This window comes from Pyxicephalus adspersus, chromosome 1 (genome assembly GCF_032062135.1).
Source record: "Pyxicephalus adspersus chromosome 1, UCB_Pads_2.0, whole genome shotgun sequence".
Lineage (NCBI taxonomy): Eukaryota > Metazoa > Chordata > Amphibia > Anura > Pyxicephalidae > Pyxicephalus > Pyxicephalus adspersus.
Genome location: NC_092858.1, coordinates 88,046,085 through 88,067,850, shown reverse-complemented (window position 1 = coordinate 88,067,850; position 21,766 = coordinate 88,046,085). Strand labels below are relative to the sequence as shown.

General features: G+C 37.0%; 1 protein-coding gene across 1 annotated transcript in view; it reads left to right on the top strand.

The window, feature by feature from the left end:
* The window catches only part of LOC140328092 (uncharacterized), a 101,088-nt gene that overhangs the window by 6,035 nt on the left and 73,287 nt on the right, over window positions 1-21,766 (top strand). Inside the window, exons 2-5 of the mRNA XM_072407472.1 lie at window positions 8,448-8,594; window positions 11,488-11,599; window positions 12,864-12,973; window positions 13,107-13,242. Coding sequence (XP_072263573.1) covers window positions 8,448-8,594; window positions 11,488-11,599; window positions 12,864-12,973; window positions 13,107-13,242 — 505 coding nt within the window. The remainder of the gene's footprint in view (window positions 1-8,447; window positions 8,595-11,487; window positions 11,600-12,863; window positions 12,974-13,106; window positions 13,243-21,766) is intronic.

The window sequence follows — 21,766 nt, the reverse complement described above, 5'->3', positions numbered from 1 at the left end:
GAAATTCCTTTGATGCATTTAGAGTGGCTGTTGGAGTAAATTAGGCAGGTAATCATGTGAGGAAATGGCAGTGCTGGAGGAAAATAACTCAGTGATACTTATTCTACTCTTTCCTTCCCTGCAGATCAACATTAAATATTAATTCAATACATTAGCAGGCATTTCATGATCTCACACGGTTCTACCTGCTATTTTCACTAGAACTACAATAGTTTTCTGTGAAGCGATACCATGGAGGTTAATTATGACACTGGAAATGGAGACAGACTGTTCCAAAGTGATTGCTCCATAGATAAAGAGATAATATATAGAAATTTATGCGTATGAATATGCTGGATATTTCCCATTATGAATATGAAAAAATGACTTTAATGGTGTAAAAAGACCATGTAAGTTTAGTTTTTTTTCTCCAGCTTGTATGATCAGCTGTTCAAAATGTGCACACCTTAGATAGAAATATGTAAAATCAACAATGATTTTCTTTTTTTGGTTTGGTCTGCTAAATATACAGTTATATTATACAGTATAAGAATTTTTGTTACAGGTAGTCCCCAGGTTACATAGGAGATAGGGACTGTAGGTTTGTTCTTAGGTTGAATTTGTATGCAAGTCGGAACAGGTACATTATTTTAATAAATGCAATCAGGACAGATATTTGTCTCCACATATTATTAGGCAGCATGATTTCAGTTACTGTATAAAATCCTCATTGTGAGTTTATCACAAACAAGGCAAAAAAAAAAAAAATCCCCCCATCAAGCCTCCGTCCTGCACACAAGTGAGCAGGGAAGCCCCATTCGTATCTAGGAGGCATCTGTATGTCGGATGCCCTTAACCTGGGGACTACATGTGTATCTGTTTCTCTTGGTGTAATATTAAACACCTTACTTCATAAATAGTACAGTGAGTATACGTTCTCATCCTAGTGTCACACTAACCTGTTCTTCACTAAAGCACAGGCAACACTCTCCTGCGCATGCTTGCAGTTCTGTTGCTGGGTGTGCCTCTGTTTCAAGCTTTATCAACTCCGTTCAATCCGCTGGCCAATCAGGAAATAACCTCTTCATCAGCCCTGGCTATTTAGCTAGCTCACAGACTGTATTTTGTGTTCGTGCAACGTGTCTCGAGCCCCTAGTTCTGTGAGCTAGTTCCTGTTCACCTGTGGCTAAATTCAAAAATGTAAATCTAAATGTATCCTCTGTTCAGCTCCTACGTTAACCCCTCGTTGTCTAGTTTAATGTACAGCGCTGCGTAATATGTTGGCCTATATAAATCCTGTTTATTAATAATAATAATAATAATAATAATAATAATAGTCCGTTGGTTCCCAGTCAACTTCCCTGTGCTTTTCCAGTGCTCCTGTCTGTCTGTGGATATCCCTGAGTCTCCTGTGCCCCCTGTTGCTTTCAGTGTCTCCTTTGTTCCCTGTATCTGCAGTGGCCCCTTTGTCACTGGTGTCTGTCTCCTGGATCCCTGGCGTGTGACCTGACCTCTCTTGTTTGCTGCCTGTCTCAACCCCGGCTTTCCTCGACTATCCACCTGCCTTGTGATTTTGTACCGTGCTTGCCCACCTTAGTGTGCCCAAGGACCGCAACCTGGCCGTAACCAGCAGCGCAACATCCTCACCATCAGAGGCTCTGGAGAAAACCTGGTAACGGCTTAGACTCTGCACCTTAGCCCTTCTCGGGGCTCACACCACCTCCATACAAACCGCAGCACCCCCTAGTGGTCCTGTCTCTCCGTGCATGACACCTAGGTGAGGTTTGTTACAAAATCACCAGAATAAAAAAAAAAAAAAAGTTTAAATTAATCTTTGATGCAGCCACCATGCCTAGGAACTAATAAGCTGCAATATAATACATTTTTATTTTATTTTTTAAGCTGAATTTTTATTGAACATTTTTTTTTGTATATGTAACAATCAGAGACATACAATACAGGTATGAGATCAATACACAGAAAGAAAACCGCGTAGGTTACATAGATAAACAACGGTAGCATAACTTCAGAGTAGTGAACACAGTCCGATACAGTATCGCTGGTGATAAGCAGAAATCCAAAAGACACAGGACAAAAACAAAGAAAAATGAAACATTAATAGTGACAACTGGGTACGAATTTGGGAGGGGAGGGGGGAGGGAGAGGCTGGTGGGGCGATGATAGATTAATGACCCACAAAATCCGGTATTCAAACTAATGTTCTAAACCTGTAGCTGACGATAGTTGGCATCCCAGTTTTCCCAGATCCGTTCAAACTTATCAACGTTGTTTTTGAGCAGAGCAATGAGAAACTCTATTAAACAAACCTCCTGAATACAGGGTGCGAGCAGCTACTAAAAAAGGGTAGTAAGTTTGTAGGTAAATTTGGGGAGAAATTTACCTGAAACTGCCTGTGTGGACATGTGGAGGAGGTGGTAGATAGAGGAAATGAGACCCTTGGAGTATGGTCCATCCACACATATTGTCTCGAAAGAAGTAACTTCTGTGAATCTGGGTGTCTGTTTAAGGAAGGGAACATAATGTCTAATCTGTAGATACGCAAAGAAGGAAGCCTGCGGGAGGTCAAATTTAGCCTGAAGTTCTGGAAAAGAGAGAAGTCTCTTTTCCACCAGGTGCAGGATATTCCTAAAGTGGAATAGCCCCTTTTCTCTTCAGGGATACCACATTCCCCTGGAGAGACTATCAGGTATTAGGGGGGTGTGGACAATGGATGTCAGTACTAAGGCTTGGGAAGAGAGACCGTACTTAATCTTATATGTCCTCCAAAGGTACCTCATGAACACCGTTGGTGAGAGCAGATCTTTATCCGTTAATAACATGGAGGAGTTCCATAACAGCACATTAAGGTGGATTGGGGCAATCCAAGATTCCCCCAGCTCCCTACATATACTAGGCAAGGCTAACCTAGTCCATGAGGGCAGGTAACGAAAATGGGTTGCCACTTAATACTTAATCAAGTCTGGGGTCCCAAACTCCTGGGGTGTGCAGACTACAGATCTGGACAGTCTATGTCATTTATGTGCCCAAATAAAATTTAGGAAGTCAGCCTGCAATTTTTGGACAGGAACAGGAACCCGCACAGGGAGAGTCTCAAACAAATATAAGAGTTTAGGCAGAAGCAATCATTTTCATGGATGTTATTCATCCCAGAAGCGACAATGGGTGCATTTTCCATTTATTTAAGTAGTTATAAAGCTCCTGGAACAGCGGAGGGAAATTACATGAATACAGTTGGTTACACTGGGGAACAATTTTGAACAAGTTTTTGGTTGGCTTCAATTTTTAAGCTTATTTACCCTAAAATATGTATGCTGATTCTGAAAGTGCAGTTAGTTTTCTTCTATCACATCAGGTTTTTTTTCTACCCCTTAAAATATTGTGATTACTGTAGCGTGGATTTGTATAGGCTATTCATTTACACGCAAGACAGTGTGGTCAGAGGTTGTGCGCTGCTCTACATAGTGAATAAGCAAAGTTTATTTTTCTACACATGTATTTCCTTTCTTTCATATCATGTCTGTCTCTGCTGTTTCTCGTCGTAAGTGCCTAAACAACCCTGATTCATTTTGTAATATCTATGGCAGTTTCACCATTCCCAGTCAAAGGGCGAACATCAGCACATTTGTAGAGCAAGCCTATTTGGCATATTTCAAAATTAAACTTGGTAATCAAGATAAGTCTTGGGCCCCTCATAAGGTCTGCCAACAGTATGTCGAGGGTTTACGGATGTGTACAAAGGGAACATGTGATAAGATGCCATTTGGTAAACCTATGGTTTGGCGAGAGCCAGGAGATCATTTCAGTGACTGTTACTTTTGAATAGTAAAAACTTCAGGATATAACAAGAAAAATTAATGTAACATAGAGTATCCTAGTCTACCATCGGCTATACGCCCAGTGGCTAATTCAGATGAAATCCCAATGCCGGTTTTCGTTACACTACCCTCATCATCCAACTGACCTTCCTCAAATCCAAGGCCCTCAATTTGGAGCGGAGGGAGGTCAACTCCCGCAGGAGACCCAGCGACGGCCTTATAGTGAGCTTCTTTTCCTCTGCAATTTGTAGTGCCTGTTCAGTCAGAACACGCTGGAAAATGAAGTCCTGTTAGAGGCGGGAGCTCAAGGCCACACATTGGCCTCTAACGACCACCTTATGGGCCTCCCAGAGAGTAGAGGTATGTGCTACTGAGCCCTTGTTCTCATTGAAATAGTTTTGTATACCCACTGTGAGGGTCGATTTGGTGTTCAAATTTTTAAGGAGAAAATCATTCATTCACCAATGACAGACTTTAATTTTAGAGGGGACAAAAAGAAACTCCAAAGTGACCCAGGCGTGATCCGACTATGTAATGGGATGGATGTCAGCCGAGATGCTATTCCTCAGCAATGGAAAATAATGAACATGTAGTCAATGAGGGTATGGGTGTGGTGTGGAGGGGTGTAGAATGTAAACCTCCTACTCATGGGATGCTGGATTATCCAGCTGTCATACAGCTGATGACGTTTGATAAGCTGCCTAAAGGCCTCAGATTGATGCAGGACATTAGCTGGTGGATGGGATGTGAAGGTAGACAATCTATCTTGTGTAGAGGAGAATTTTGTATTAAAATCCCCTCCAATGATCAGGGAGGTATGGGTGAACTTCTCCAAGAGGGCTAATGTTTTAGAGAGGAATTGTAACTGTCCCACATTGGGAGCATAGATATTACACATGATTAAGTGGACTGTTTCTAGAGTATCATGTAATATGAGGAATCTACAATCAGGGTCAATAATTGAGCGGGTTAGGATGGACTTGAAGTAATCCCTAATCAAAAGGGCAATCTCCACTCTCTTTTTTGAAGAAGAATTAACCATGTAAGCACCAGGATAATACTTAGACACAAAACTAAAGGTGCCCATGCTGTCAAAATATGTCTCCTGCAGGAAAAAAACCTCCGCCGATTGGCGTTTCAATTCCCTAAGCACCAATTTTCTTGTAGTGTTGGAGTTCAGTCTGTTTACATTGAGGGATAAAATTTTAGTGGCCATTAGGATCTGTTGCGGTTAGGATGATGTGTGAGCCCATACCACCTGGGTAAGCAGATAGGTAGGTGATCCATAATCACCTGAGGTGTGATTTGGAGACAATGTAAAATGCCCCATGGGGAAGGGAGGAGAAAGCAAACGGTGCTGGAAGAGGGAGACACTTAAAAAAATGAAGAAAAACATATACAATGAACCAAACTGAAGCAGTCGCTTGTTAGCGACCAAGGGATGTTCGTCACCTGCTGGTCCCTGGGCCTCCCTACAGACAGTCGGGGAACAACAGTACCTGGCTAGCATACCAACACTTACAAAGGGATCGAGAACCCATCGGTCCCCGGAACAACTACCAAACAACCAATATAACATCATATGGCATTGTAGTCGGCTCTGGCTGCCAAGCAGAAAAGCAGTCCCAAGAGGAGATCCCCCACCACGGCCAGCAAAACCAGGCCCGGCACGGGATCCCCCAAGGGGTCGCAAGGCAGTTAAGGTACATCCAAAAATTATAGATTATACTACAGCAAATATAGGCATTACAATCAGGAAAAGAACAGTAACCTCCAGCAACTAGGCAAAATGGTAGGATAAAGTGATAGCAGAGTAAGCAAATAAAACAGCATTAATCCCTGAGATGAACAGCACTAACCCAATAAGTACTGAAAAGGATAAAAGGACTAGACCATATCAATGCTGTCCACTGTCCTGAGGGATTGGCAGCAGAGGGGAATGCCGAACCCTGCACCTGGATCGTTTCCTGGACATGGCCAGTTTGCAAGATGGGGGTGAGGGAGGTAAAGGATCCTCAAGCTCCCATCCTGGGAGCCTATTTAAAGCAATTCCCAAGTCCCGGCAAAAGACAGGGAGGTCTCCTAGGTAACAAAGGACAGCAGACTTCCCACCATGGCATGCCGTCAGGCTAAACGGAAAGCCCCATCTTTAGAGAATGTGATTACCCCAAAGTATGGTCAGAAGTGGTTGCAGTAGGCATCGTTGTTGCAAGGTGTGCCAAGATAAATCCTGGAAAAGCTGTAGGGGCAGCCCCATCAAACTCCAGATTGAGCATATTTCTTGCAGCAGCCATGATTTCATCTTTCAATTCTGCATCTGCGAGGTGACATAAAACATCCCACGGCCTTGTGGCCGAGGTAGGTTGCCTCGAGGCCCGATAGTCCATGATATTCTGATCCCTTGTGAAAAAGGGTGCCCCAGAAGGTGGATAAAAATGGCTTGGAACACTAGCTTCAGATCAGAATTTTGGGTAGCCCTGGGTAAACCACTGACTCTTAAGTTATTTTTGCGCCCCTTATTATCCATATCTTCCAGGTGACGATAATTGATTTTCAAATCCTGGGATCTATGAGTGAAAGCCTCAATATCTCCTTTGGCCCGCTGGAAATTCTCATCCAGTCTTCATCCTCCACTCTCTCAGCCAGGGACTGTAAATCTGTACATTGGACCCCTATTTTAGATCGAAGGGTTTCTGGAATGATGTAATTTGAACTGACAAGACCAAAGTGGGAATGTGTGGCCATAATGCACAGCACCCCTTTGGCAACACAGCTTATTAGCACAAACATAACATACCAACTGTCAGGCACAGTGTTGTAGGGGCAATGATTTGAGCTTGTTTCATTTTCTTTCAGCCACAGAATCTGAGCACTTTATAGTCATTAAGCAGACTATGAACCCTCTTGTATACCAAGGTATTCTAGGGTCACATTTGAGACCATCTGTACTACAACTAAAGCTTGGTCAAATTGGTTCATGCAAAAGGACATCCCAAATATATCAGCAAATCTACAACAGCCACAGGATCTGAGCACCTTGTAGTCATTGAGTAGACTATGAACTCCTCTGTACACCAAGGTATTCTAGAGTCACATTTGAGACCATCTGTACTACAGCTAAAATTGGGTCATGCAAAAGGACATAAATCCCAAACATACCAGCAAATGTACAACATTGCCTGAAAAAGAAAAAAATGAAGGTGTGAAGGTGACCCAGTCAAAGTTCACACTTGATTGAAATGCTTAAACAAATGCCTGCATAGCCTTGATAAACTAAAGCAATGTTAAGAAGAGTGGGTCAAAATTCCTCCACAGTCATTTGAGACTGATAAAGTCATAAAGAAAAGAGAATAGAGCCCTTGTTACGGTCAATTAAGGAAAAATTTCATGAGTCGTCCAATCGAACTCTTTCCTACGTAGTAGAGTTAGGGGGGGTTAGTGGGCTAGATTGAGTCTTTGTATTCTAGAACGACCAATAATAACAGTGGCCTAAACTTTTCAGACATTGAATTTTTAACATGTTGACTATTTTGAGATATCTGAAAGATTTGTTAACTTCTCTATGTAAATTTTTAAACAGTGTTTTTCTTGGCTTGCTAGCTGATATGCGTTCTGGGAATTTTGGATTGCGAATGTTCCATGAAAAACTCCACGTGCATCTTATTCTAAAAAGCTAGTTATAAATGATTTCAGTGGCTGCAATTTGTGTTCAGTTTGCTGGTTTTTTGTATATGAACGAGCCAACTTTCAAATGTAAACATTAAAAAATTGATCTATGACCAGCTTAACTAAGGTTTTAAAAAAGGTCACAAAGATGTTTGTACCCTGGCTTTTCAGGCAGGAAAATGTTCTATATTTCAAGGTAGTATTAGCAAATGCTTCCATTCCCCCCTCACATTACTATTGGCCCATTACTATGATAAGTTAGTTTACTGGCCAGTAATATTATGAACAGGGCAGTAAGAAGCAGGTAAATTTTAGTTATATATGAATCAACTTTTATTGGATTGTTTGTACTACCACACAATGCAAATAGTACACAGTCCATGAGTATAAAAGGGCATTGACGGTAGGTAAATCTGTGCATAATCCAAAAATCAATTAAACAGATATCGATTGGGATAAATAAAGACAACCATCAGATACTTGCATATTCAAGGAAGTATTTCAGACCTCACTTAAAGTCTCACTTAATAATCAAAGTATTTTTTTAAATTAGCAGATAAAATTTTTTAATAGATATATATTATTATAATTGATCACTTTTGGTCAATGAAATTCAGAATGGATTTATAGTTGATCTGATATAAAAGATCATTCTTACTGGTCAATTGAAAGGGAAATAATCAACCAGTGTATAACCAACTTAAGCTTTGTCACCATGAGGATATGAAGAAGTATTGTCTGTCAGATGGCCTTGCATTTTGCTAAAACTGCAGGATTTTGAAGTTGCTGCAATTACATACAGGCATCCCTGGGAATCTACAGTTATTACTGAAAGGAGTTTTTCTGATTTTATTCTAAAGAAAAAAACCTAAGTGTCCTAATAATCTTGCTTATAAAAATACCCTGAGTAGAAAACAGCTATGATATAAAGTGTGATGATTATAATGTGTCTATTTGGTTTTCTAGGTGTTAAACAGAATTGGTGCCAGCTTTGCTAAAAAAGTAGAACCAGCATTTAGCGATCCTAAGGAAAGGCAAATGATATTTAGGCTCCTGGGAAATGACTTTGTATTCAAATATTTCAGTAACTATCCAAACAATCCTAGTCTATTGGTAAGTAGCAATACATGTTATAAAAAGTGTTTTTTGTGTTTGCTGATATGATATATACATATTTCATACTCTCTTTAGCAATATATTTATTATTAAAACAAAAGTACAGACAAGTGGAAGTAATAATATTAGAACATGTGAAAAAGCTAACAAAACAAAGCATAATATAAATTTCCACTGTTACTTACAAGTTTAAACAATAATTTGAAAGGTATAAGACGAACATGGAAGAGAAACCCCCTGGAACTTAAATAATCACAGGACCTTAATAACAGACCCTGTATCATTATGACACAACATAATTCATTTTATATGGCAAGCTTGTTGAGATGTGTGAAATGTAAGACATTGCCATTCTGCTTCTAGTGAGGGCACACAATACAACTGGTACTGCAATACTCTGCTAGTGATCAATAGTGAATCCTGTTTAAGCTACAGTTATCGTCATATTCCTTTGAATTGAGGCCCAGTCCTGGTCTAATTAAAAATTAGGATGTTAGGTTACAACTAGGACTATTAAAATTGCAAAGAACTAATTAATACTTTACTAGTTTACATTAAGCTACCTGAATTGGCTGTGGGTTTATTTTCATACAATTACCTGATTAAATGACAAATTTTGTGTCTATACTCCTCTCCTCCACTACATTGTGCTTAATGACAACATATCTCTCATAGAGCACTATACTGTAAGTTCTTGTTTCATAAAATAGGATTACATTCTGAGAACAAGGAGGCTATACCCAAAAATGGGTATTTGAGTATCTGACACATAAGGCTGGGTACACAATATAAAGTATGTTTGAATGGAATAGTTGTAACTAGAATTATAGTTTTTAAAAAGGTTTTCTTTTAAGGGTAAAAACTAGTATAGTACAGTTATGGTTGAAGTCTTGGGGGCTTATAATATTTTTGGGTCCTCTAGCAGGGGGAAATCCCCTTAGGGGGCTCTGATCTAGAACTATGTTCTATGTGTTCTATTCCTGTTCTTGATGAGTAGGAGAATGTGTTCTATTGCTGTTCTTGATGAGAAGGATGCCCTAATGTACATCCTCCCATCAACAGCACCAAATCAAATGTCCATGTGATTTATAAAGCTCATACCATACCTTAACCTCATTTACCTTTACCTCTTTCATTTGCATCTTATGCACTGTCAGTCCTAAACACTTCTGTAGCAGAATGGCCTCAGCAAGGCAGTACTTCCATTCCAGAAGCAGCAGGCAGGGCTAGATAGCCATAGCCACTGCACCATTTTTTCCCACTATAATGCAACCAAGACAACCTACATGAGAATGGCAACTATGCTTTGTATTCAGGAGCAGTGCAGAATTGTTGACATACCATCACAAGAAGCTCCATTTGATGGACTGCACTAGCAGGCTTGAAAGGTAGTTGTGGGATTTCGCAGCAGGCCTAAGTGAAAACTATGGGGAATGCAGATGCAGTTATTAAATGCTGCAGCACATATTTTTTTCTGGTAAGCTATAGTTCTACATTAGGTTCACTAAAGCCTTTAGGTTAATATTCTAAAAATACAGAAAATGTGTAAACAAGCTTTAATACTATTGACTGAGAAATGCTAAGCCATTGGGTAGTTTAATTATCTTGTATTAACTAGAATAGAAATATTATAGGAAGCTACAGTAAGACAAATTAGGGTTCTAAATAAAGTTGGGCTGTTCCCTTAGCAAAGGTAATTATCACTGTATGGAATCATCCGCCTACCATACTGCCTTTACTAAGCTAAGTGAATTATTCCTTCCTTGTAGAAAGATTATTTACTTTGATATGTAAACCCTTTTTAAATCCGCCCCAATTTATTTTAAAGCACAATCTAACCAAAAGTAAGCATTAGTAATATTGGAACATATTAAAATCACTTGGACAAAACATCACAAATCCTAATACATAATATTAAAATGAAAGTTTCATATATATTTTTATTTTTCTAGTTAAAAGTAACAGTGTTAGAGTGTAAAAGTTTTATAGTCATCCACTAAGTCTGTATTCTTTCTGTTTCTAACACAATACCCACTATGCTACAGTCTGTGTGCAGTGTGTACAAAATCATGATTGATCTTCATCTTCTCTGTTCAGTTTCTACATCTTACCTTATCTTTCTACATTTAACCAAACAAAAGTATTTTGTTGCATTCAGTAAATTGGTAAGAATCCAATTCGTAATCTCCTGGCGGGATGTCTGGGTATATCTTTAGGTTTTTAAAAAAAAATGTTAAAAAGGAACTGAACGCAGTAACAACATAACAACAAAAATACACTTACGTTCAATTTTGCAGGGCTGTCCGATCCATCTGAAGGTCTCTTCTTTCAGGTCCCAGGTCATCCTGGCATCGGTTTTCGGGCCGGCGCTCGGTTTTCGTCTTTTCTTCCGGGTTCTTCATCCTACGTCACCTGATCCAGGTGCGAGATCAGGTGACGTAAGTGAGAAAAAAAAAACTTTTCTTTTCCTTCCTTGACAAAAGGGAGCACCCAAGAGAGTAGGTATCCCGGGAGGCTATGTGCTGCCATTCATTCTAGATCGCCTAGGCACTTGTTGCACTTAAAAAAAACAAAAAAAACTTTACATAAAAGGGTTGTCTACCCTTTTATGTAAAGTGAAATTTCTGAGTTTAGGTATGCTTTATGTAAAGATTACAATGCATAATACTTCAATACATTTTTGTTGATATTTCTAAACAGTCTGTGGTTATTCAGACACAGTTTGTGGAAATATATAATGCTGTGTGTGTCCAGACCAATGAACATAACCTGAGAGTTTTCTACAAACAACATCAAGGGTATCTGAAACTGGGGAAATTTACTTTCAATAACACCAGATTGCAAATTATTATTATTTTACTGTATAATATCTATTTTTCTCCTTTTTAAGCATCCTCCAAGCATAAGTAAAGTTGAATATGAAAAATTGGAAAAAAACAAACAAATCTGGCTGTTGGCTCTTTGGACAAAAACAGCAGACGAAAGAGGATGTTATCTTTCAGGTTTGAAAAACATGGCAAATCTATGTAGAGTGCATGACAATTCCTAATTATCCATTAGCAAATTTTTGGTTCCCCGAATATAAAAAATAATAATGTACGATGGTTTAGAAGACATACACAAAATCCCTATAAATAAAGCAGCTACCCTCCTTTTAGGACTGGTACACACTGATTGGTCAAAAGTTCCTTGATACTTGACTATTCATTCAGAAAAGTGATTAGAATGTCCATCTGATCTAATAAGTTGTGTACATGACACAATGTGCATTTTGATTGATATTTGACAATATTTCTAAACTACCCATGAAAGATGAAGGATAGAAAAATTGGTCTTGAGTAGATTTTTCTTTGGAATAATTGAAGATAATTCCACCCTTATGTACCCAGTTACCCAGCCTTGGCCTGATTTAAATCATACTCAAGCCATGGTACTTGCTGAAATAGCAGACTGGCAATCCTGTCAGATAATGTAGAAAAAACAACAACCAAACAGCTAATAAAATAAAAAATATATCCTCAAATTATGATTTCCTAAGTGATAATGTAAAAATCCTAAACATCTTCTAAAGATTTTATGGGGATGTCCAAGAAAACAAATATGCCTTGTTTTGGTCCCTCTTTTTACTCCACCTCCACACATACAAAGCCCCAATTCTTCAAAGCTACACTGTTACATATAATAAACCTCCTTCCCGTTACAAAATAGTATTGTGTCAAAATGTTGAGTGTCTGAATCCTTTATATCCTCTCTTCTACCTTACCATTTATGCTCCCCTTTTTTTTCTTAGACCTCCTTTAACCACTAGCCGGGATATTAGGGCATTTCAGACACTGTTTGATGCATGCAGAACGAAGCATTGTACAGCTGTTTGGAAGGTTAATTCAATCCTATGGAACAATGCATTTGTTGTACAGTCAGGCAGTTAAGTGAGAGAGGCTGATGTAAGTTTATCAGATGTATTCTTGTCCCTTGCATCTGCCCCTGTTTGGGAGTGCTTGAGTACATAGCGATTGTTCTGATTAGAAAGTTCAATGAGCCCTCAGACTTCATTGGTACTGGAATATACTGCAAGGGACAGCTGAATAAAAGCTTACAGTGGCAGTATAAATATTATCAAATATATATATATATATATATATATAAAAAAAAAAAAAACAATAGGCGTGTGCTCCTCATTGCATGGGAGCAGATTCAACTACTGTAGTCATGCACCATATAGAGGCAAAATTATGGATTTATTCATTATTCTTTGTTTTTTTGCAGGTAACCTGACTAATCTTTCAGAAGAAATGACACATTTTGTCAACCATACAAATAAAATAGTTGAAAACAAGATGAACTTTCTCTTGGCCCAATGTGATACTAAAATCATGGTAAGCAAAGTATACTTTACTTTCATTTATTTACTCTTTTGTAATTGATATGCAACAGTTAATTAGTGTTCCTGGCAAACAAATATGTACACATATCAACAGATATAAACAGTATTTACTGTTACATTTTCAGAAGGACTATTCTGGAATGGATAATGAGCCGTTAGCTTGGAGATCATTCTCAAGGAGACGGCCAAAATCTGTTGAAAGTAAAGATTTGTCTTTTGCAATAGACAAGACAGAAAAATTCAAATTAAACACACACAAAGGTAATCTATTTTATTTTGTTGCATTTGTAAAACTGGACAGATGATTTCATATTGCTGGAAATTTTTTTATTAAATCTGTTTATTAGTTTGAAGAAACTGTTATGGGATTTAGTCATCTACAACTAAATGGACTAGCAGCAATATATGCCTTTTTTAAACTGGACCAACTACATACCTATGTCATATCCTAATGATCTACTGTCATCCAGGAAACTACCTTCTGTTTTTTAAAAAAACCCTCCAGTAACTTGTACTAACAACAAGTAGACAATAAATCTGATACAATAGCCCCTTGGTGCGTCAAGCTGGCCTCCCAATAGCAGCATTTCAAATGGTTTGACAATACTTTCAAAGAACTGAAAAGGAAAGGGCACTGAAGAGCATAAATTCTTACTCAAATCAAGCAATACCATAAAAGATTTAGACTTTATTTCACAAACATAGCAGATGCTAAGAACAGACTCACTAAAATGTTTTGCACAGTGGAACATTCTGCAACATGCACTCTTTGGGCCTGATTTAATAAAGCTTTCCAAGGCTTCCACTTTCATCGGTAAATCTGGGTGATCCAGCAAACCCTAAATAGATTTTTGTTATTTGTTAGCAAATGTTTTCAGTCCTGAACCAGATCCAGGTCCACTGATGAAAGTGTATGCACTCTAGTCTTTGGGAGTTTTAATAATCAAGCCCCTTGTGTCTAAAATTTAAAATCATCACTGTATGGGATAGATGCGAACCAGACTGGTCTCTAAGCCCTTATATGATCAGAGTATGCTATAAATATTGAAATTATAACCAAAAGTCTCCGCCTAAAAACCCATGAGCTTGATCCTGGTCCAACTGGTTCCTCAATACCATGAACAATCTTTTAATGAAGCCAGCAAAAATATGGTCATTGCAATGTGGGCTTTACACAGAGGCACTGCAGTCATCAAACTTCTACTACTAAAGAGACATTCACTACACCATAACTGTGATTAATTACAAACTTGTCAACAACCTTCCATTTTTGTCAAACTTTATTGAAAATATAGTTGCAAACAAACTAGGAGCCAACTTAAAAGATAATAACATGTATAATTTCTTTCCAATCTGAATTTAGAAAAGAACACATCACTAAAGCAGTACTAATTCAAATAATGAATGACCTACTGTTAACAAGAGATAATGGTGAATGTTCAATCCTAATTCTGCCAGATTTGTCAGCAGCCTTTTTTGGGTGGACCATGGAATATTAAGCTTTAAACTTAGCCTAAATACAGTACAGAAATGGAACAGACCGCTGATGTTTCTTTAAGTAGAACTTGTCACCTGCACTATGCTGTTACATATTATCCCCATTGTGAGAGTAAAGTGAAGTTAAAAAAGGAAAAGAAAAGAAATTCTTAAAAATATTTTCTTTACACCTATATTCACATATATGCACATATGATGTATGAAGAAAACATACGAAAATGATGATTGTTTTTTCAAGTGTTGCTTTTGTGAACTTTTAAGTACCATAATGTTTTGATGTTTTTTAGGCCCACACAATTGTAAAGGCTAAAATATTTATATACTTTGCACAACTTCATCATTGTATAATGATAATACCAAAAATTAGGAAATAGATATATTTTTGTGTGAAATAAAATTATTTTAAGTATTATTTACTGAGAAATTTCAGGTTTAATAAATGGTTACACCTAAATCATTTGACATAAAAATGTTTCAGTGCTTTCGGAAAATTTATATTTTGGTTTTTTTAAGACCATTTCCTATAATAATTAAAGGTGCATTTTAACTTTAAAACAAATAAAAAAAAACTCTAGCACAAAACAGTTAATGTGTGATACATGTATATGTGTAAATCAAGATATTCAATCACTTTTTAGACACCAAATTTTTTTGAAATTTACAGTTATTTTTTATTCAATAGTTTTAGTTTATATATTCATCTAAACAAACACCAAGGTGAAAACTGACTTTTAAAAGCTGTTTCTACTTAACTGATTCAAATGTAAAATCTAATGTTTTTATCTATTGGTATTCATATCTTTGCTCTATGCCCTACTTTATTAAATAAGCTTAACTGAGCCTGGTTAATCATTGTTAGTTACCACTGAAGTACCGTACTGATTTACTGTGGTTTATATGTAGTACTAAAATTTTTTTTATAATGAGCGTTGTTTACCAGTATGCTGCAGATTTGTATTCTGAAAACATTGCTACCCTAGCTAAAATATCCATATCCATACATAGGAATGGTCATTTCTAACCATATGATTTCTGTAAAAAATGTAGTAGAAATTCCTCACTAGCAAATTTTAGATTTAGGGTTGATCTCCACAGAACAAGACTTTGGTTTATATTTGAAGCAATTTCAGCATAGTAGACGTGCAACTTTCCAATAAGCATATTAATATATATTTTTTTACTGGACCTGCAACTTTCCAACATGCAAAGCAACATTTCGTAACTAAACCAGCAACTTTCAACTATGCATAGTAACATTTAAATGCTACACCTGCAACTTTTCAGGATTTAGTTAAGACGTGCAACTTTCAAACATTAGAGGGTATATGTAAAACCAATTTGCATAACAATACGTAAGGACAGTTAAAAAATGAAAGCAGTAAGTAAGTCTTAAGTGGAGATAGATCAAATAAAGTAGTAAATAAAAAAATTAAGTAAAACAACACACGCACCAGTAAAGGAGTAATGAAGCCTAAAGGGTGGCCAGCTAGAAAAGGCATTGAACACTTCTAAACCTGTATTAGAGTGTCAATAAAAAGCAAATTTCAAATAAACCATAATGTCAGTTCAAAGGTTTGCATGATTTTTTTGTTTAGTAAGCATTGAAAATATATATGTAAATACTGGCTAATGCGTGATTCTTTCTCAATTTTTATTTGGAAAACATACAGATAAGTCCATAAATATTTGGACAGGGACAGCTTTTTTCTAATTTTGGTTCTATACATTACCACAAATAATTTTAAATGAAACAACTCAGATGCAGCTGAATTGCAGACTTTCAGCTTTAATTCAGTGGGTTGAACAAAAAGATTGCATAAAAATGTCTGGAACTAAAGCCTTTTTTTACTCAATCACTTCATTTCAGGGGCTCTCAAATTTCAGCTATTTCATGGGCTGGTGTGGGCAATTACTTTGTTATGTCATTATCAATTATCCTCCCTAGCGGTTCATTTCTTTCTGGTTTTACATGTCTGAAAGTGGTACATTGTTTTTCATGAAAATTTATTTTACAGTATAATATAATATGAGTATAATAAAATTTGAAACTCAAAATCATGTAAAAATAATACATTGAATAAATAAAATTAAATTATCTATTTATTTAAAAAAAAAAAATTAAATTTAAAAAAATAAATATACTCATACTATTATATATACTGTAAAATAAATGTTCTGGAAAACAATGTACTGCTTTTATACATAAAAATCCAATGTATTGCATTCAATACAGCTATTTTGTATTGAATGCAATACAAATAGATTTTGAATTTCCCGCCCCGCCCTGCCTCGCCGGCAACGTACACACGCACCAACGTCACCAGGAACTCCCCCGGTGACTCATCGGATGCAGAAGCCGGCCGGAGGAAGAGAGAAGAATGAGATTGCGGCGATGGACGGCGCGGGACGCCGGGGGATCAGGTAAGCGCTGTATTTACTATTACTTCTCATAGGTTTACCTACCCTGAGTGTGAGTGTGTTAAGCAGACCACAAACAAACAGCAACTGAAAGCCGCTGCAGTAAAGGCCTGGCAGAGCATTAAAAAGGAGGAAACCCAGCATCTGGTGATGTCCATGAATTCAAGACTACAGGCTGTCATTGCCAGCAAAGGGTTTTCCACCAAGTATTAGAAATGAACATTTTATCATCAGCTTTTTAATTTGTCCAATTACTTTTTAGTCCCTGAAATGAAGTGATTGTGTTAAAAAACACTTTAGTTAAATTTTTATGTAATCTTTTTGTTCAACCCACTGAATTAAAGCTAAAAGTCTGCAGTTCAACTGCATCTAAGCTGTTTCATTTAAAAATAATTGTGGTAATGTACAGAACCAAAATTAGAAAAAAAGTTGTCTCTGTCCAAATATTTATGTACTTAACTTTATTTGAGCTTCTCCAGAAAGAGGTTGTGGGTGGGAAGTTCGGAGTAGATCTATTTATGGAGGATAACATTTAATATATATTGAAGAGAAGCTTTTAACTGCTCATTTTATTATGACTCCAAAGCACAAAAAATATCCTATCCAGAGGACAAGGGAAGATAATTCACCAAATTTTCCACAGCATAAGTTGCATCATTTTTCCACATATTTTTAGGACAACTACAAAAACTAAAGTATAAATCTGTCTCAATAATACCACGTTTTAGACAATGGGAAGAAGAAAGACCTACAGTAAAAGAGAACTGTGGCAGACTGTACAACCGGGTTATGGGGAGTTTAATACCTGTGGAGCTTAGTATTGGGTTTCTGGGTCCGCATCTTTGGCCAGGAAGTGTCTCCTACTTTTTTTTCTGGCAACTGCCTGAGCTGTTATACCTTGGTACTGGGGTCAAAATAGGTCTCCTACGCTGAGGGAATGGGCAGCGGAGTTATCATGCATACAGGGTATGGAGGAGCTGATGGCACGACTACATGATCCAAACGAGGCTTTCACAACTACATGGTTAATGTGTAAATTTTGTAGAATCAGAGTTACGAATGCTGGTTGATTAGGAGTATTCCCTTTTACACATTCAAGCTGAAGTACGTAAATAACTGGTTGAGATAGACTTCTTCCCTTACTTTCCTTTGCCCCTTCAGGGACCTTTTGTCTCTTCTCCTCCCCCTTTATGCCCCCTCCTTTCTTTCCTTGCTCTTTCCCGTTACAAGTTATTTTGGAATTGTTTTGTGCTATGCACAATGACAGACACTTGATGTAGCATCAGAATATGTTGTTCCCCTCAGTTTATGAAGAGACTTGATTTATGGTCTAAAGAAAGAGCAATGTGGCAAGATATAGGCTTTAGTCAAAGGCTATTTATAAACCCCTGGGGGTTGTGGAAATGGCACTGGCCAAATGTTCTTAAGTTGAATGGAAACAGTTCTGTTGCATAAATGGAATATTGGTGGCAAACTAAATTGGGTGAACATTCTTTGAAGCTAGTTACATGCTCTTTAGAGTTGGGTGAAGGTTTTTTAAAGTTTAATAAAACTGATGTTTGAGTTAAACCCCAATAAAGTTCCACATGAAGTCTATGAAAAATAAATCTTACACTAGGGTATATTCTCTTTTGAGTGCATGTTCCTAAGTTATTTTTTAACATCCAGAATGAACATGTAAAAACTTTAAAGAATGTTTACCCAACATTTCAAATTTATTAGTAAGAACCCGCCTTGACAAGTAAACTGATAAGCTAACCAGTAGTTGACACATTTATAGCATGTTCAATTTGATATTTTAAAAATATATTTCTTTTCCAAAATTTGTGTTTATATTTACTACCAATTAAATATGCCACTGTTGTAACCTTAGCACAGAGGGCGTGAAAAACTATTTTTCTCTGTGTAAAGAGAAATTTTTGTCCTCTATACCATGAACATGACAGGTAAACTTTGCATATATCTGAATAAAACCTCCTACTTATATATGTAGGAGCTTATCAACAAGTAAACTTGTTTCTTGTGCTGCCTAAAAAAAACCCTCTGCACAAAACCATTAACTTAAAGGGAGGCATTTTACATTTTAATATTGGTTATAAATATAACCTTAGTATATTGGTAAATCCTTTTATAAAACATTGCTGTCTTTGTGTTATGCATTTTGTCCATATATTTTGTTCCATCATATTTATTTCTAAACACAGATGAGCATATATTTTAGTTGAAAGCTTCAATAGTTCTTTAATTCATTACATTCAGTTGCTAATGTATAACAATGTTGAAAATAAAATTCTGTTCTGTCAGCAGCATTAACTTTCATGTAGAAACAGAAAAATTTTTGCTTATGAAATGAATATTCATTGAAAATGTTTTGTTATCTGTAGAAAAGTGAAAGGAAAACAGTACCTCTTGATCCTTCTAGATCCTCATGTATGCTGTTCAAAATGATCTCAATCTCAGTTATGTGATCATTAAAAAAATAAAATGTATTTTATATAGGACTAGAAGTACAATAACAATGACCTGATATAATTTTGCTGTAATCTCCTGCACACCAGCACTGTTAACTCAGGGCTCTAAATCTTTATTCTAATTGTAAGACAGTTTGAATATGACTACAGAAGAGAGTAATAATATCATTGAACTTATGCTTTTTCAGTACACTTGAACCACAGACCAATGTCAACTGACATGTCTGATTGAGGTAATATTATAGGACTTACCGACGATAAAATACCATTGTAAAAGTTAAAATATGTACCCTCTTCTGATTAAGAAAATAATTAAAGTAATCTATACATGAGTTGTATACCCTGTGAATTTACTTTATTGATGAATAGACAAAATGTACAACTAATCAATTCTTCTGGTAACCAGAAATAATAGCTCCCATAAAAGTATGAATCTGTATTTTTATTAGTTTTGCCCATGTAGTTTAGACTGCAAGGCAACCTAACTGCAAAAACACTAAACTTAACATTTAAAAAAAATACTGATCTTAAAATATTTAGTTCCATTAGTATTGATGAATCAGTAAATAAAACATCCTGTAAAATTGTTGCCTTTTTTTGTTGACCATAGTGGTTAAACAGATTCTCTGCTAGCATTTTTTCTGAAATCTTTTCAACTGATAAGTACCTGTGCTCCATGTATGTGCTTATCAGTTACACTCTAAATTATGTCTGAGGACATCAGAACTCTGTCTTTGTTATGGAGAAAAGGAGGAGCTCTATGTAGCTCTGTCCTGATACAGTGGGTCTGATTTATTAAATCTCTCCAAGGGCTAGAGAGGATACACTTACCACAGTGAAGCTGGGTTATTCTGCAAACCTGGAATGGATTTCTTTAAAGTAATTTGCTATTTGTTAGCAAATATTTTCAAACCTGGACCAGATCCATTCCAGGTTTTCTGGATCACCCAGCTTCACTGATAAAAGGGTATCCTTTCCATTCTTACCATCCTTTGCCTTGGAGAGCTTTAATAAATCAGGTCCAGTGCATTGTTACCTAGGACAGAAAATGGGCCTGATTTATCAAGCAAGTGCACGTACGCTTGCCGCGCGTATATACACACCGATATACGAGGCGTATTCCTTCGAGCCGGATGTTATGCATTGATGTGACTTTGTAATCCTCATTATTGTTAGTTTCATCTGTGGCTGCAATGTTTTTATGCCTGGTTTGTAATGACAGTTTCTGTTGTTTGGCAATTCTTCAGCAATGTTTTGTCATTTTTTCCACAAATATTGAGTACAACTGTCTGCATGGTTTCCACTCCAAACTGCTACTTGAACCCCCTCATTGCCTTTCTCCCATTCTCAAAGTCACATTGTCACATATTGGTATTTGAATGTATTATGTACATATTTCTTTTATGAACAAATTGTTATATTGTTTTTATTTCTTTGTTTTTTTTTTCATTTTAATAGTCTGATATTTGCACTCATGTTTATTTTCTGCCACACAACTCCTTTGTTCATTTGTAGTAGTTTTAAAGGTTTGTTGTCATTGTGCTGTGCTGCCTGGTCTTAGCCCTATTGCACTCCATTGCTGTCCAAACTGGTTGTCAGTTAGCTGTCCAGCTGAGTTGCATACTCATTCTAACACACCTGATGGTGATGGAAGGAGGTCCAGGTTGCCAAGCACAACATCAAACCACATTGATTGCCAAGCTCAAAAGCAGGGTTTCGCACTCTTAGAAATGAACAGATGTTCTGTTGTTGCTCAACTTAATTTTGCTTGTTAACCTCCTGGGCGGTAACCCCGAATGTGACTCGGGGTAGAAAAATGATGCTGAAAGCAGTAACTCCGAGTCACACTCAAGGTAGGTAAACCTATGGGAAGTAATAGTAAATCAGTACTTACCTGATCCGCCAGCGTCCCGCGTCGTCCATCTTCGTGATGTTCGTCTTCTTTCTTCCTCCGGCCGGCTTCCTCTGCACTCGATGAGTCACCGGGGCTTGGTAGTGGAAGCACATAAAGGTGGATTCCTTCTTTTAACCAGAAGCAGTCTCTTCCATGAATGTTGCTTGGAGCCAAGCCCATGACATCAGAAATCATAGGAAGAAATAGACAATCTCTTCAATTTAAAGCATGTTAAGCAATATTGCCAAAAAATCCTCTTTGTCTATTTCTTCCTATAATTTCTCTTTTATATGTATATGTACACATATATATGCATGTATATGCATACATAAGTGCACATGAACAAACAAACAGTATACACATCAAAAGAAAAACTTATCAGAATGAGGATCCTTCTCTGGAAGATTTTCAACTGATAGAACACAGTATACACGCACATAAAGGTCCTGGAGATTGTAAAGGAGATCATGTAAAAACAACCCCCCAAAAAACAACTACAGCATTT